At 36.3% G+C, this 16,668-nt stretch overlaps 1 protein-coding gene across 2 annotated transcripts in view; it reads right to left on the bottom strand.

The window, feature by feature from the left end:
• Positions 1–395: 395 nt before the first annotated feature.
• Positions 396–16,668, bottom strand: part of CBFB (core-binding factor subunit beta) — a 60,337-nt gene continuing 44,064 nt past the window's right edge. For both annotated transcript variants that reach the window (XM_067718534.1, XM_067718535.1), the window contains exon 6: positions 396–2,789. In XM_067718534.1, coding sequence (XP_067574635.1) covers positions 2,721–2,789 — 69 coding nt within the window. In that variant the 3' untranslated portion in view covers positions 396–2,720. The remainder of the gene's footprint in view (positions 2,790–16,668) is intronic.

Genomic DNA, 16,668 nt, shown 5'->3' with positions numbered 1-16,668 from the left:
TTTAAAGGTATTTGTTATTTGCAATAAGTCTGGTAGTGAATAAGTATATTTTTCCTTATGGATCAAGCTTAGGACATACTTCTAGAGTAAAAGGCTTAATTTTCTGATGTAGGAAAATGCCAAGCAAAGTCCTAAGAATGTCTGAAATGACACCAGCACAATCAACTTGAGTGTATATTCCTAAAATGAATAGTTTGAAAGATGGTAGTTATTTGGATGTGTAATTTTTGGAATTCTTCCTTCCCTCCAAGGTCACTACTCTATAGTCATACCTCATAGGATGGGTAAATCAAGGCAGATTTTTTGAAAACTATAATACCCACTGGGAAATTAGTATTCTTTGTGTTATATAAAGATTTTCTTTGGAATTAACAGAAATGACCACTAGATGCCACTGCTGTTGGTGGTGGGTTTTATTTTAAGGTTAAAAAGCAGAATGCAAGAACAGCTCAGAAACAAAATCAATTTTTATGTCATAATGAACACCAGAACAGAAATTGTTGGATTATGTTAATAAAGAGCCAAAACCCAGAAGTTCACTACACAGAAGTTTATTGTGAAAGTAAATTAAACATACAAACACACAATATGGCTAATGGTGGCAAAAGCAATCTGGTAGCTTAAGGCAAGTTTTAATGAGGATGAATTTAGAAAAGATGATGCAATGATGTAATTTTGTTTAAATATAGATTATGGAAAAATATCAAATTGTACCAATAACTTAAAAAAAAGCAGTTTTCAAAGCCTGCACTTTTGGAGAAAAAGGGCTCATGATCTTAATGCCAGCATTAAGACAGATGGAAGCAGCACAATGCTAAATGACAGTATGTACAGAAGGATGGCAACATGAACATTTAGTAACATTTGATCTTAGTTACTGGTGGACTGAAAGCCCTTAGCTAGAAACAATAGAGAAAAATGTGCCATCATCATGTTATTAGAAAAGAAAAAATTTAAGTGCAGAAGTCAAAAACCAAGGAGCTCTGTGATAAAGTAACCTTAAAACAGCACTGTAAGGACCACTTAAAAGGTGATTCCCTCAGGGGAAATTAGGGCACTGAGTGTGTAAACATGTGAGCTGCACAACACCAAATACCAACCAAATTCATTCATAGTACTTAGTTACACAAGATCAGCATGGTCTTTTATGATGCATTATTGTTTATAACAATTTAAACACACTCCTTTACCATGCATGACTTCAAATATATAACAAATATTTTTATTCTGAGATACAAGATATGTTTATGAATTATAAGACCTATATACAATGAAAGTCACACCTCCCTTATCAGTCAAGTATACATATATGTTTTAAATGCAATAACCTTATTCAGACTTCAGTTCATTTTCTGAATTGACCATGTCAGTTTTTCAAACTCTTTAAAATAATGCCATTCTATTTTGATAAAATACATTTTTGCAAAAATTCAGAAATGTAGTAACATTTAATTATGACCAAAAATGACCATGAAAAATATTTGTAAGGAGGTACCACATGACTTAGCACTTTTTTCCAGTCTTGTATTAAAAAAAAAAAAAAAGTTGCAATCAATTTGATAGTGAGCCTATTTCAAAAATATTCTTATACTAATTCATCTCAAAAGGTTCTATTAATAGTCCTTTTGGAAAATACCATATATATAACCTGTGAATTTTTTTCCAGAATAATTAATGGAAGAAAATGTATCCTCTGCACAGATGTACATTTTCTCTCTAAGACTAATCTTTCATCACCTAGAATTGTTTTTACAAAAGCATGCATTATAAAATACACATAAAAGCAGCTATCTTAAACATGATTTTAATACAACATTACCTTTGTAGCTGATTCATCACTGTCTCCAGTTTAATATGCTGTTACATACATGAAGAAGCTCCAGTATCCCTTTTCTGATTGACTTTAAAAAAAAAAATCCCTGAATAAAACAGAAGCCAGCCTGTGACTTCTTTAGGCATTTCAGTAGAATATTATCATATATGGAGAATATCTCCACACAAACTCATGAATACAGAACAGAATCTAAAACAGATCTGGGGCAGACCAGAGTTAATACCAATTAAAATTTATGTTAAGGAAAGAAAAGGAACTGATTATCAACATTTAAAAGGATACTGCAACTTTAACAACTGTAAACTTTGTGTTAGAAGGTGTGGCAGACAGCTCTATGCTACTAGGTTTTTAGCTTGTAAATAATGCAAACCATCAGCAGTTTTAAAATGCCATAGACTATAAAAACACAGAAGGAAACAGGGGAAACAAAACAAAAAAACCAAGAACATTTATCTAAAATGAAGCTGTATAACCAACACATCTAAAATAAAAAAAAAAAAATAGAGCAACTGATTAGGGGAAAAAACCCTCTGATAAAAATTTTAATTTCTTGACCTGTTCTAAAATGACATGAACTTTTAAATTAAAATGGTGGAAAAAAAGAGCTTTACAAGTGGATAGTTTCAACTCACTAAAATAATGTCAACAAGGTAAGCTTGCATAGAAGAAAATTTCAAATAATTACTGGCTACATGCATACAAAATTAGAAATGCAGGTATTATATCATAGTGCAAAACCATGGCAGTTGTGATGTCTTGTTACTGCCTAAGGTTGAGAAATAGACCGTAGTACCTCCAGTTATCACAGTTTCTGGTCAATTATTTCTGCCGACTAGAAATGAATATGTAAAGACGGGGCGGGGGGGCACATCTTTTGTGCCACTAATTAGCGAAGTTTGAGGTCATCACCACCACCTAAACTGGATCCAGGACTAGGGTCTTGTTGTCTTCTTGCCTGCAATGACAAAATCATAATTTAGGGTTAAAACGTGTTTTGAAAATCAAAGTGCTAATAAATAAATGTTACAGTAGCACATAAGAAAAGTTTGCAACTAAAAAAATTTTCAGCCAGTATCTCCACATGTAAGAAGAAAAAGAACAATTTAGATTATGTATGAAATATTTTGTTAAAGTTTCCTTAAAATCCAAGAATAAAAAATCTCATTATATTCAAAAGAGCATTATCAAAATATGTACTGTGGATAAAAGAGCAACAAACCTACATTTATAGCTTTGTGAATAAAGGGTTTAACTTGAACACATGATCCAATCACCTTAGAAGCAAACTTTCCCATTTTCCCTTTTAATACTAGCTGACATTTTACACACTACTATATATAAAATAGATAACAAACAAGAACCTACCGTATAGCACAGGGAACTATACTCAGTATTTTGTAATAACCTATAAGGGAAAAGTATACATATCTATCTATCTATCTATCTATATCTATCTATCTATATATATATCTGAATCACTGTGCTGCACACCTGGTATTAACACATTGTAAATCAACTATACTTCTGCATGTACTTGTCCAGTTTTCCCAGCACCATTTATTGAAGAGGCTGTCTTGTCTCCATTGTATATTCTTGCCTCCTCTGTCATAGATAGGTGACCACAGGTGGGTGGGTTTACCTCTGGGCTTTCTTACCTGTACCATTGATCTATATTTCTGTTTTTGTGCCAGTACCATATATTGTCTTGATTACTGCAGCTTTGTGGTATAGTCTGAAGCCAGGGAGCCTGATTCCTCCAGCTCCATTTTTCTTTCTCAAGATTGCTTTGGCTATTTGGGGTCTTTTGTGTTTCCATATAAATTGTATAATTTTTTTGTTCTAATTCTGTGGAAAATGCCATTGGTAATTTGATAGGGATTGCACTGAACCTGTAGATTGCTTTGGGTAGTATAGTCATTTTCACAATATTGATTCTTCCAATCCAGGAGCATGGTATATTTCTCTACCTGTTTATATCATCTTTGATTTCTTCATCAGTGTTTTATAGTTTTCTGAGTACAGGTATTTTGCCTTCTCAGGTAGGTTTATTCCTAGGTATTTTATTCTTTTCGTTGTGATGGTAAGTGGGACTGTTTCCTTAATTTCTCTTTCTGATCTTATGTTATTAGTGTATAGGAATGCCAGAGATTTCTGTGCATTAATTTTGTATCCTGCAACCTTACCAAATTCATTGATTAGTTCTAGTAGTTTTCTGGTGGCATCTTTAGGATTTTCTATGTATAGTATCATGTCATTAGCAAACAGTGACAGTTTTATTTCCTCTTCTCCAATTTGTATTCCTTTTATTTCTTTTTCTTCTCTGATTGCTGTGGCTAGGACTTCCAATACTACGTTGAATAATAGTGGTGAGAGTGGATATCCTTGTCTTGTTCCTGATTTTAGAGGAAAAGCTTTCAGTTTTTCACCAGTGAGAATGATGTTTGCTGTGGGTTTGTCATCTACGGCCTGTATTATGTTGAGGTACGTTCCCTCTATGCCCACTTTCTGGAGAGTTTTTATCATAAATAGGTGTTGAATTTTGTCAAAAGCTTTTTCTGCATCTATTGAGATGATCATATGGTTTTTATTCTTCAATTTGTTAATATGGTGTATCACATTGATTGTTTTGCATATATTGAAGAATCCTTGCATCCCTGGGATAAATCCCACTTGATCATGTTGTATGATCTTTTTAATGTGTTGTTGGATTCTGTTTGCTAGTATTTTGAGGAAATTAGAACACTCCCTAACACCATACACAAAAATAAACTCAAAATGGATTAAAGTCCTAAATGTAAGGCCAGACACTAAAACTCTTAGAGGAAAACATAGGAAAAAACATCCTTTGACATAAATCACAGCAAGATCTTTTATGACCCACTGCCTAGTGTAATGAAAATAAAAACAAAAATAAGTGAATGGGACCTAATTAAACTTAAAAGCTTTTGAACAGCAAAGGAAACCATAAACAAGACAAAAGACAATCCACAGAATGGGAGAAAATATTTGCAAACGAATCAATGAACAAAGGATTAATCTCCAAAATATATAAACAGCTCATGCATCTCAGTATCAAAAAAACAAACAACCCAATCAAAAAATGGGCAGAAGACCTAAATAGACATTTCAGCAAAGAAGACATACAGATGGCCAAGAAACAATGAAAAGATGCTCACCAGCACTAATTATTAGAGAAATGCAAATCAAAACTACAATGAGGTATCACCTCACACCAGTCAGAATGGCCATCATCAGAAAATCTACAAACAATAAATGCTAGAGAGGTTGCAGAGAAAAGGGAACCCTCTTGCACTGTTGGTGGGAATGTAAATTGATACAGCCACTGTGGAGAACAGTATGTTGGTTCCTTAAAAAGCTTAAAATAGAATTACCATATGACCCAGCAATCCCACTACTGGGCATATACCCAGAGAAAACCATAATTCAAAAAGACACATATAGGGCTTCCCTGGTGGCGCAGTGGTTAAGAATCTGCCTGCCCATGCAGGGGACATGGGTTCGAGCCCTGGTCTGGGAAGATCCCACATGCTGTGTAGCAACTAAGCCCATGCACCACAACTACTGAGCTTGTGCTCTAGAGCCCGCGGGCCACAACTACTGAGCTCGCGTGCCACAACTACTGAAGCCCGCACGCCTAGAGCCTGTGCTCTGCAACAAGAGAAGCCACCGCAATGAGAAGCCCGCATACCGCAACAAAGAGTAGCCCTTGCTCGCCACACTAGAGAAAGCCTGCGTGAGCAACCAAGACCCAACACAGCCAAAAAAAAAAAAGACACATATACCCCGATGTTCATTGCAGCACTATTTATAATAGCCAGGACACGGAAACAAACTAAATGTCCACCAACAGATGAATGGATAAAGAAGATGTGGTACATATATACAATGGAATATTACTCAGCCATAAAAAGAAATGAAATTGGGTCATTTGTAGAGATGTGGATGGACATAGGGTCTGTCATACAGAGTGAAGCAAGACAGAAAGAGAAAAACAAATATCATATATTAATGCATATATGTGGAATCTAGAAAAATGGTACAGATGAACCTATTTGCAGGGTAGGAATAGAGAGGCAGATGTAGAGAACGGACGTGTGGACACAGGGTGGGAAGGGGAGGGTGGGATGAATTGGGAGATTAGGTTTGACATAAATACACTACCAGGTGTAAAACAGATAGCTGCTGGGAACCTGCTGTATAGCACAGGGAGCTCAGCTTGGTGCTCTGTGATGGCCTAGTTGGGTGGCATGGTGGGGGGAAAGGAGGTACAGGAGGGAGGGGATGTGTGTATGCACATGGTTGATTCACTTTGCTGTGCAGCAGAAATTAATGCAACGTTGTAAAGCAATTATACTCCAATAAAAAAAAATTATTGTGAGACAACCAGAAAAAAAAAGTTAACAAAGGAATTCCAATACCAGATTAGGAAACTGATAGTTACCAAATGTTATTTTTTCTAATAAACAAGTTGTATCTTATATTAAGACATTTAAAAAATAAATTTAACACCAATAATAGCAAAAAAAATCAACTATACTTCAATAAAATATATATAAATGAATAAATAAAAATTAAAAAAATAGCTGACATTTATTGTGCACCAACTATATGCTGGGCACTGTTCTAAGCAATTTCCATGGACGAACCAATTTAATCCCTGCCAACTACCTATAACATAGGTGCTATTGTTTATCCATTTTACAGATAAAGAAACTGAGTCACACAGAAGTATATGGCCTATAAATTATGTGACTGAAAAATGTAATACTAAATTTCATGTCTCAATGAATTCCATCTCTGCCAACTGGATTTTAACTAGGAATCTCTATCTCAAGAAATAAAATTCAGAATTACTATGGATAAAGTATTGTCTCAAAAGCAAAAACGGAAGTATATTAGAATCTTTGGTGCACTTATATATTCAGAAGTATCTTTACAACAATACTTAACAATTAAGAGGCTTGACAATCATAAACATTGAGGATTTCAAGTTTCACTGTAGAATAAACATTTCTGTTTAAACGATGGCAAATTACTTAATAGAGAACATCTAAGAACAAACATACTGTGCATGACACTCTCTACTAATATAAAGTTTTAAAAGAACATAGTGCCCCCCTTTGATCCACACATAATATTTACTTTCAGTCTCTTTCACAAATTCCAATGCATCTTTCTTCTATAAGTGTTCTCTAGTGACTACAAATGTCAGTCAAGCACAAACATCTGTTTGTATACAGAATCTAGTTCCCTCAGCAACAGTTTTCCTATGTTAGATAAAGGCTACTCCATTTTACCAGTTATTATTTAGGGCAAAAACCCCTTAGCATCTCTCACACCCAACAGCAAATTCTGACATCTCTACATTTAAATATGTCCTGAATCTGACCACTTCTGACTGACTCTACCACTCTTACCCTAGTCCAAGCCACCATCATCTTTCATGTGGATCTTGTTTTAGCCACCTCTGTTATATGCCAGCAACTGGGACTAACTGCAATTACCTGTGCAATCCTTAGCTAAATGGAATTATGTATTATTATCACCAATTGATTGTCCATTATCTGTCAGTTTTTGGAAACAAATTTAACCAAAAATAGAAATGTTCTGATTTCAATGGTTAAGATCTAAAAACAATTAGAGAAAGAGCATCCTTGACCTTCAAAGAAACAGCTTAACAAGTCACACCTGTACTGTAAAATCATGTTTAGTCAGAAGCTCCAGTTATATCATCATTTCTCAAGACGGTTAATGTTGTTTAGACAGAAATGACACAGCTTTATTAACTTTCAAACAAATCATATAAAACCCAACACTAACTTCCGTGGTCTTTCTTATAAACTGTGATATATTTCTCTAGCAAATCTTAACTATTTATTAGCAGACTGCATGCTGACTAAATTTTAGCACATTCCTTTCATTTAACTAGTCAGGTTAATGTTATGCTGCATGGGTACAGACTGAAAGAGCTATGGAATGCATATGCATTAGGAAAACAATTTATGTTCCATACAGAATCAATGTTAAATGTAATGTAAGGACTGATCAATTCTGCAAAAGTAGAGATGGTGATATAAGCATCTGGTTTCAGTCAATGAAGGTTAGAAAGGGGCTGAGCAATGAAGAAACACTGAGAAAAATCAATCCTAATTATACATTTATAAATTACTACTAACCTACCAGTAATACTTTGTGAAAAGAATATTTCAGCTTTTGTCTTGGGATAAGAGTAATATTCAAATTTTAATAATGGGATGACTCCAAATAAGTGACAAAAAAACAGTCATCAGCAGGAGTTCTCCCTACTGGTCAGGGCTGTGCAGAGGTTGCCATGGGTTTATTTGTTTAAAATATATTTTTGGTAAAAGCATGGAAAGAAAAGTTGTTTCGTTATTTACTTGTGTTTTTCATTTCTATTTACATTGTAAAGAAGGAATGAGGAAGATGTAAACGAAGACACTATGAAGGAGAATCAAAGATTAAAAAAAAAAAGGGAAGTCTGAAAGAGTATGAATGAGAACAGAAGAGGGAAGAATGAGAGAGCTGGGAGACTGGGAGGAAATTTAATGCTAGAGAGGAAGATGTATGGGCTGTCATATGAAGGAGACAAATACAGAAACATTTAGGTTAATGAAATAGCTTCCACAGGACTGGAATTCAACAACTGGATACGCTGCCTTGGGAAGCAGTGCTTTCTACTGTAGCAGTTTTCTAATGGAGGTTGGATGTTTCAGAATGAATTCTATGAGTCACAAACTAGACTAGATGATGGCAAAGAAACTCTCTGAACTTGGTTATTCTAAAAACATAAAGTCCATAATTTCTAGTTTCCTTCTCCCCAGTCAATCCACATAGGTCCTTGATTTTAACTTTTTATTAACAGTTATTTCAGAATAGGGTTTTAATATAAAGGAGACACCCATGAGCCTGTTCAGAATACAAATCTGTTTTTAATATTTGTAAGTATTAAAATCTAGAAATTTGGGCTTCCCTGGTGGCGCAGTGGTTGGGAGTCAGCCTGCCGGTGCAGGGGGCACGGGTTCATGCCCCGGTCCGGGAGGATCCCACATGCCGCGGAGCGGCTGGGTCGGTGGGCCATGGCCACTGGGCCTGCGCGTCCGGAGCCTGTGCTCCGCAGCAGGAGAGGCCGCAGTGGTGAGAGGCCTGCGAACTGCAAAAAAAAAAAAAAAAAAAAAAAAAAAATCTATAAATTTTACTACAGACCCCTCACTACCAGTCACTCCTATTTTCTTTCTTTCAGTATACCATCACCTAGAAACATGGCAAATCCAGTTTCTAGATGGCAGTCATAGGATGTGTTCGAAATGAAGAGACAAAGAATATTCACCGAATACTGGAGCTTTCCCTACTGGTCTGGGCTGTGCAGAAGTAGCCAAGAGCAGGGCTACCCAAATGAAAATGAATAAAACCTGGTTGATTTCCATTCTTTTATTATCAAGATCATCAAACTGCAGAAAACTCTTCATGAGAAAATGCCCTAATAACTAAAAATAGATCCAATTTATTGAGTGTATACTATATCCAGATAATGTGCAAATCACTTTATGTTTGACACTTGGCTAAAAGTCAGAACATGGCATGACAGAATTTTAGAGCAGCACAGTACTTTATAGAGATCTAGTTCAACTCTCACATTACAGATGATAGGCCCGAGACCAAGAATGTTAAATGATTCCTCCAAGGTGTCAGAGTTAGGTGGTGGCAGTGAGAACACAAACTCACAACTCTAAAAAGACGAACCTTTAACTTCCAATTAGCATTAATGTCAGCCTCCTAATCACTGATATTTCTCCTGACTGCTAAGGCTGGAAGAGACACAAAGTAGAAATTTTAAGTCCTAATATGAGAGAAAGGAATGCAATTTCTCCAAACTCATTAAAAATGTAAAAACAAGGTGAGCAGACAATCATAAACACCTGTCAGATAAGTAGACTGCAAGAGCTCGTCTAACAGGCACATCAAAAAATACAGTTCGGGGGCTTCCCTGGTGGCGCAGTGGTTGGGAGTCCGCCTGCCGATGCAGGGGACGCGGGTTTGTGCCCCGGTCCGGAGAATCCTACGTGCCGCGGAGCGGCTGGGCCCATGGGCCATGGCCGCTGGGCCTGCACGTCCGGAGCCTATGCTCCGCAGCGGGAGAGGCCCGCGTACCGCAGGGAAAAAAAAAAAAATACAGTTCTTACAAAGTATACAACTTCAGGAAAACTTTAAATATAAGGTGGCATTTTAAAATAAAAGAGATAGTGGAAATAACTGACATCTCCCGGCTTGGATTAGGGTGGCTCTACCAAGTTAGCAATGTGAGCTTATACAAGCCTCTTATCCTCTTCCAGCCTCAGTTCCTCAAAATTGAGATACATCTTATAAGAGCATTTAAGAATCAAGTGTAAAACAAATATTGCAGCATATACTGCCTGGCACATAGTAAGCATTCATGCTGTTGCTATCACAACAAAGCTGCTCCTAACTTCCCAATTTATCTGTATGAACTTCTCAAATGTTAAAAAAATCTGCATCCTGCAGATAAGAGTAACTTTTACAGGCTAAAATAAAGTTAAAACAAAATAAATTTTAATAAAACCTACATCTCTTATGATAGAGACCAAACCAAGACCCTGTTTTTCTCTTAGTATGGGAGCAGCAGAGCTAGAATCCTTGTCCTCGTTAATCCTCTTCCAATTCTCATTCTTTTTTGTTTTGTTTTGTTTTAAAATTTTATATTTTAATAGGATTTTCTTTTTTATAAATTTATTTATTTATTTATTTTTAGCTGAGTTGGGTCTTCATTGCTCCGCACGGGCTTTCTCTAGTTGTGGAGAGCAGGGGCTACTCTTCGTTGGGGTGCGTGGGCTTCTCATTGTGGTGGCTTCTCTTGTTGCAGAGCAAGGGCTCTAGGTGCACAGGCTTCAGTAGTTGTGGCATGTGGGCTCAAGAGTTATAGCACACGGGCTTAGCTGCTCCGCGGCATGTGGGATCTTCCCGGACCAGGGCTCAAACCCATGTCCCCTGCATTGGCAGGAGGATTCTTAACCACTGCACCACCAGGGAAGCCCTCTCATTCTTTTTTTTTTTTCGATTCTCATTCTTAGTCTGAGTTCATATTCTCGGTTCACTTTCATCTACTGCCTATACCTAAAACACACCTCAGGAAGGCCCAGAAGAGACAGACATTTATGTTCATTTGTCCTTACATAAAAATAAGTGTTGGTAGAGTTAAGTGATATGAAAACTGAAGTCTGTGGGAATTTAAATAAATAGAGGCTGTGATTCTTTTTCTTGGACCACACAGAATCGAAGGCTCCAAAAACATACAAAACACAAATATAAAAACCACAGTCTTTCGCTTGTTTTTATTTCCAAATAGTCTCCACATAAAATTCTCATATGATTTACTGAACTTTACTTTTAAAACTGCCTATAGCAGAATAAGCAATAATTATTTACCCATTCTCTGACATTAAAGATAACAATTTATTTGCTAACGCTTTTATAACCCAATCAAATGAAAGCATTTTCTAGGTAATGACAGAGAGAAAATCTCTTTCAGCACCCTGTCACCTTGCAGCTGAATTAAGAGCCAACAGTACTGTACCACAGTTTTAGGTTAAGAGGCCAATGAAGCTGAAGGCAGTCCCTAGACACACCAAGAGTGTGTAGGAGCTGCTATAAAACAGATGACAGAGGTATCTTTCCAACTTATTTATGACAAAAGCACTCAGTCTGTACCTTATTAGCCTCAATCTTCCTTCACAAAATCCCAAAGTAAGGTACTGGAATTACAGTTATAGAGATGTGTAACCTGAAGGACTGCCATGGATAACAGGTCAACAGTTTTAAATAATGGTAAGATTCTCAGGTAAAAAGGCACTGGGCCACTTCTATGTGGCAACAGATATCAATGGGCAGGCAGGCACTTTACAGAAGAAATGTCTGTGATTTTTTTTTTTAAAGTCTACTTTTTATTAAAGTACAGAAGAGTGTACAAATCATATATATGAGTGATGAATTTTCAGGAAGTGAACACACCCATGTAACTAGCCTCCAGATCAAGAAATATAATATCACCAAATGTGGGAAGTTCCCTCTTTGTACCCCCTCCTTGTCACTACCCAACCCCAAGAGAAGCCAGAAAAGTTCAAGATCCTTTACTATTGTTAAAAAACAAAGAAAGAAAGAAACAAACACCAGGATATAAAATAGCTTGGCAACATATCTTTGACTTTCAGAGTCTACAGTTAGGATATGCCTGCCTTTATTGCCACTCCAGATATGTTGTGAGCCAAGGTGCATAGAGAGGATGAAGGAACTAGCTTCCAATGAGTTCCATTTTAAATGTCAGATACTGAGTCAGGCAGCACCCTGGGAGGTAGGGTGTTAGCTCCATTTTACAGATGAGGGTCAAGAGGATAAGCAACTTTCCCAATGTCACATGGCAACAAGTAGAGCTAGGACTCAAAACCAGGGCAATTTATTAGCAGCCTCATCCTCATCTACTACCTCAAAGGTTCTCAAGTTACATTCTGCCAGTTACTGGGTTCCCTGGACACATTCCAGGGACTCTAGAGGGGGACCAGAATAATCCCTACCCCTGCTTCACCCAGAGCAGCGCCCCTTTAAGCTATTTTATACATTAAGGTTCTGTATAAATTTCAAACGAAGACAGGATTTCACATTTTTAAAAACTGCCTATACGTCAGAGAAAACAGATAGCAAGTTCTAGAATCTTCTGTTTTCATCATTCTGTGTTAACACTAGCAACAATTTTTCTCTTCTTGATAGGTAACAGATGCACATGATACAAAATTCAAAAGGTATAAAAGATAAACAATGAAAAGTAATCACTCAAGGAGTTTTAGAACTGATTTCAGGTTAAAAGACACTGGGGAAAACCAAAACCACTTGGAGTTCTGCTTCCCACTGTGAGTAACCTTAATCAGATACACATATTAAATGTTCATGAGCACCACTGTTACACAAGTTTAGCATGTCAGGGCTAGAGGCCTCAGAGGTTATCCAAACAGGGGTAGGACATCCGTAAGCCTCTGTGCTGCCAGGATCTTAAGCCTCCAAGGACCACTTACTGGGTTACTGCCACCCAAGAGTTACCACTGCTCCTTGGCCCTTGTCTAGTCAGTCATCAGGACCACCCAGTAGAACCATTATTATTCTTTTCTTCCTCAGTTTTTTCTTTTCCAGGCAAAATGGTTACTAACTTCTTCTGGTTCTGGCAGATTTTATTTTTCAACTTAATCATCTTTATGGGTGATGTGGAAATTCTTTTCCCAGTGCTGGGCTGTATTTGTGGAGAACTTCTGCTTAGGAAGATGGTTTAAGTCTTCACCCTCCCTTTCATTAACCAACTATTTGAAAAGACATCAAGTCAATTAATTTTCTCAGAGTCTCAGTTTCTTCAAATGTAATAAGAATTTTACCCAGGTGAGTGTAAGAAAACCATTTTTTATAAAATTGTTATTTTTAAAAAACAAAATTAAAAACAAACAAATAAAAACAATGTTCAATTATATTTTGTAAGACCCCCTTATAGATGTTTGAATTACACGGGGAAAAAATGCAACATTTTCCCCCAATGTTCTCCTTTTAGGAAAAAGGAGGTAAACTACAAGAAATAAGCTGACATTAGGAATCTGTCATGATTTTTTTTTTTAAAGAGAAGCAAAATACACATGCACAAAGTGCCAAAAGACATGCATACCCAAAACTCCCCTAAGAGACTGCCAGTGCAAGCTCTGGGGTCAGATTCCAGCCCAATTTTCCAGATAACAGTTCTCTATGAGAACTTTTAAAATTACTGCCATAAGGGACTATGGATCTTAAATCATTGATGAAAATCTAACCATTTTCTCTATGCTCTAGGTCATAATGCAGGAAAAGTGCCCTGAAACACTTTAGAGAACTAAAACAATGTTCTTGTTAGCCAGATAATTCAATTAACTTGAACCAGCACTGTGGTAGAGCTTTTAGTGTTAAAGTACTTTAGAGCTATTATTTACTGAAGGCATACACATATCAAGCACCATACTAAGTGCCGTATAAGCACTTTCCCATTTAATTCTCACAACAATTTCTATGAGAAAACGCACTTAAGAGAGGTTAGCAATTAATGCACCAGGAGTCTCAACTACGCCTGACTACAAAGCCCATGTGCTCAATCACTGACACAAAACTCACTAGAAACAATCTATCTGAGCAACAAATTATCTGACACCTTTATCAACAGACTATATTTTTGTTCATACACAAATACAAACATATGCACATATAAACTCACACACCAAAATGTTTTTCTTCAAGTAACATTATTTATAATAATCAAATTAACATTTTAGAGAAGACAATTCTTAGCCTCAACTAATCTATAATTTTATTTAAAGCAAATCATATAAAAAAAACTCCTAATTGTTCCATTAATTGTCAAATAGTTATTCTTCAAATATAATGTAGCTGAACAGCACTTTTTATAAAACAATTCTTATATTCATTTAAAGCCATGTTAGCTTGCTTTAGAAAGATTGACCAATCATGTTCTCTGACGTGACAAGATCTCTTTTTCCTTCACTTCTTTGCATACACTGTTCCTTCTGTCCAGAATGCTTTCCCCAGCTTGTGTAGCTGGCAAACTCACATTCTTCCTTCAAATCCCTGCAAGTATATTCTCCTGTGAATCCCCCAGGCAGAGGCAGATGTAAGTGCTCCTTCCTCTGCACTGCCACTGTTCCCCTTTAAGTACAGGTGCTGCTAAAGCAGACTGCAATTATCTGTTTATACATCTATTTTCCCTCAAGACTAATAGATGTTCAAGGACAGAAACCATGCATTTTCATCTATGTATTTCCCGGTTCCTAATGCAGAATCTAGCACAACACAGTTGGAGTTCATTACTTAATAAATTACCTAGTTAATATAAACCAACAAATTGTAAACATTTAAAAATCTTTCCAGAGACCATTAACATGTATTATTCTACTTTAACGTACAGGCTCTAGTTTTCAGACAGGCAGAGTAGGAGCTATTTTTTGAAGCTCTCCATTTGACAACGAAATGCAATGTACAAAACACTGTGGTGGGTAATGTGGAGGTCAAAAAATCAGGGGCCCCACTTCACTGGTGATCACACTACAGTAGAGTACAGACAACTTTATAATTGTTTTAACATCCTGTTCAATAAGAACAATGATAGAAATGAGAAGTGCTCTGGAAACGACAAAGTAGAAGGGCTAATTATGATTAAGAAGATTGGAGGGCTTCCCTGGTGGCACAGTGGTTGAGAGTCCGCCTGCCGATGCAGGGGACATGGGTTCGTGCCCTGGTCCGGGAAGATCCCACATGCCGCGGAGCGGCTGGGCCAGTGAGACATGCCTGCTGAACCTGCGTGTCCAGAGCCTGTGCTCCGCAATGGGAGAGGCCACAACAGTGAGAGGCCTGCGAACCGCGAAAAAAAAAAAAAAAAAAAAATATATATAAAAATATATATGAAATAATACCAATAATATCAGCTGACACCTAGTCAGTGCCACATTCTCTAAAAGTGCTTTCACATGTATTTACTCATTTAATCCTTACAATGACCCTATGAGATAGGCACAATTAGCTTTATTTTATAGATGAGGAAACTCAGGCACAGAAAGGTGAAATAATTTGTCAGAGGTGATAAAGTGCCAGAGCCAGATTCAGATCTTGCCATCTGGCTCTAGAGTCTGGGCTCTTAACCACTGTCTTTGTGCGCGCGCGCACACACACACACACACACACACTTTTATATTAATTTAAATAGTGTATGTATAATCTAGTGAATGAAAAAACAACATTTTCTCTACTATGTAACAATGACTTAAAAATTTTTTTTAATGTGGAAAAACTACCGACATAAAAATTACCATCTTAACCACCTTTAAGTGTACAGTTCAGTAGTGTTAAGTAAGCACATTCACACTGTTGTGCAACCTATCTCCAGAACTCTTTTTAATGCCTGGAAATTATTCTATTTCGTTGATAGTCATATAAAATTTAAACACTGGACAAGACTAAATTTGAGTGTTTAAGACTGAAGTAGACATGGATAATAAAACTATAAAAAGACACAAGGAAGGGATTACTTTAAAAACTGAGAAAATTATTACTTTTGAAGGGAGGGAAAAGGTCATAATTAGATGTACACATGGAGGGGGCTACTGGGGTAACTGTCACATTTTTATTTTATTTTTTTTACCTGGATGGTTATAAGGGTGTTATTAGCCTTCTAATAATTAAGCTACATATTTTTTGATGTAGATTTGGTGTGTACTTTACCATAAAAAGGTTAAAAGAAAAACAGTCTAGGTTAATTCATTCTTTGAGTAGTTTGAAAATAAATTTTCCTCTAGTGAAGAGACTATACACATGACTGAAAATTATGTTACAAAATCAAGACAAATATTTATAGAAAAGTGGGAAATAATGTTACTCCCAGAGAGTTTAATAATGTTCTAAAAATATGTATCCTATGATAACGTAAAGTAATTTTTACATATAATCTGAAAGATAATTAAGAAAAAAGAGGTAAGATATTTGGATCAATCAATTAATAGAAAATATACCTTATTATAGTAAATATTTTTTTTGAGGACCAATAAATGAGGAATTCATGTACAACCTTAAAATTAAGACTAACTTTCTTTATAGCAATTACATTTAATAAACACAAAGTCACAGAGTACAACTTTTAAAAAATGAAAGACATTGAACTACTAAACTATTTAAAATCATTATGCACAAACATGACAAATAGAGCCTGAGAG

The sequence above is a fragment of the Pseudorca crassidens genome, chromosome 20, assembly GCF_039906515.1.
Source record: "Pseudorca crassidens isolate mPseCra1 chromosome 20, mPseCra1.hap1, whole genome shotgun sequence".
NCBI lineage: Eukaryota > Metazoa > Chordata > Mammalia > Artiodactyla > Delphinidae > Pseudorca > Pseudorca crassidens.
The sequence above is the reverse complement of the archived record's forward strand: the minus strand, read 5'-3'. Positions and strand labels throughout refer to the sequence as shown.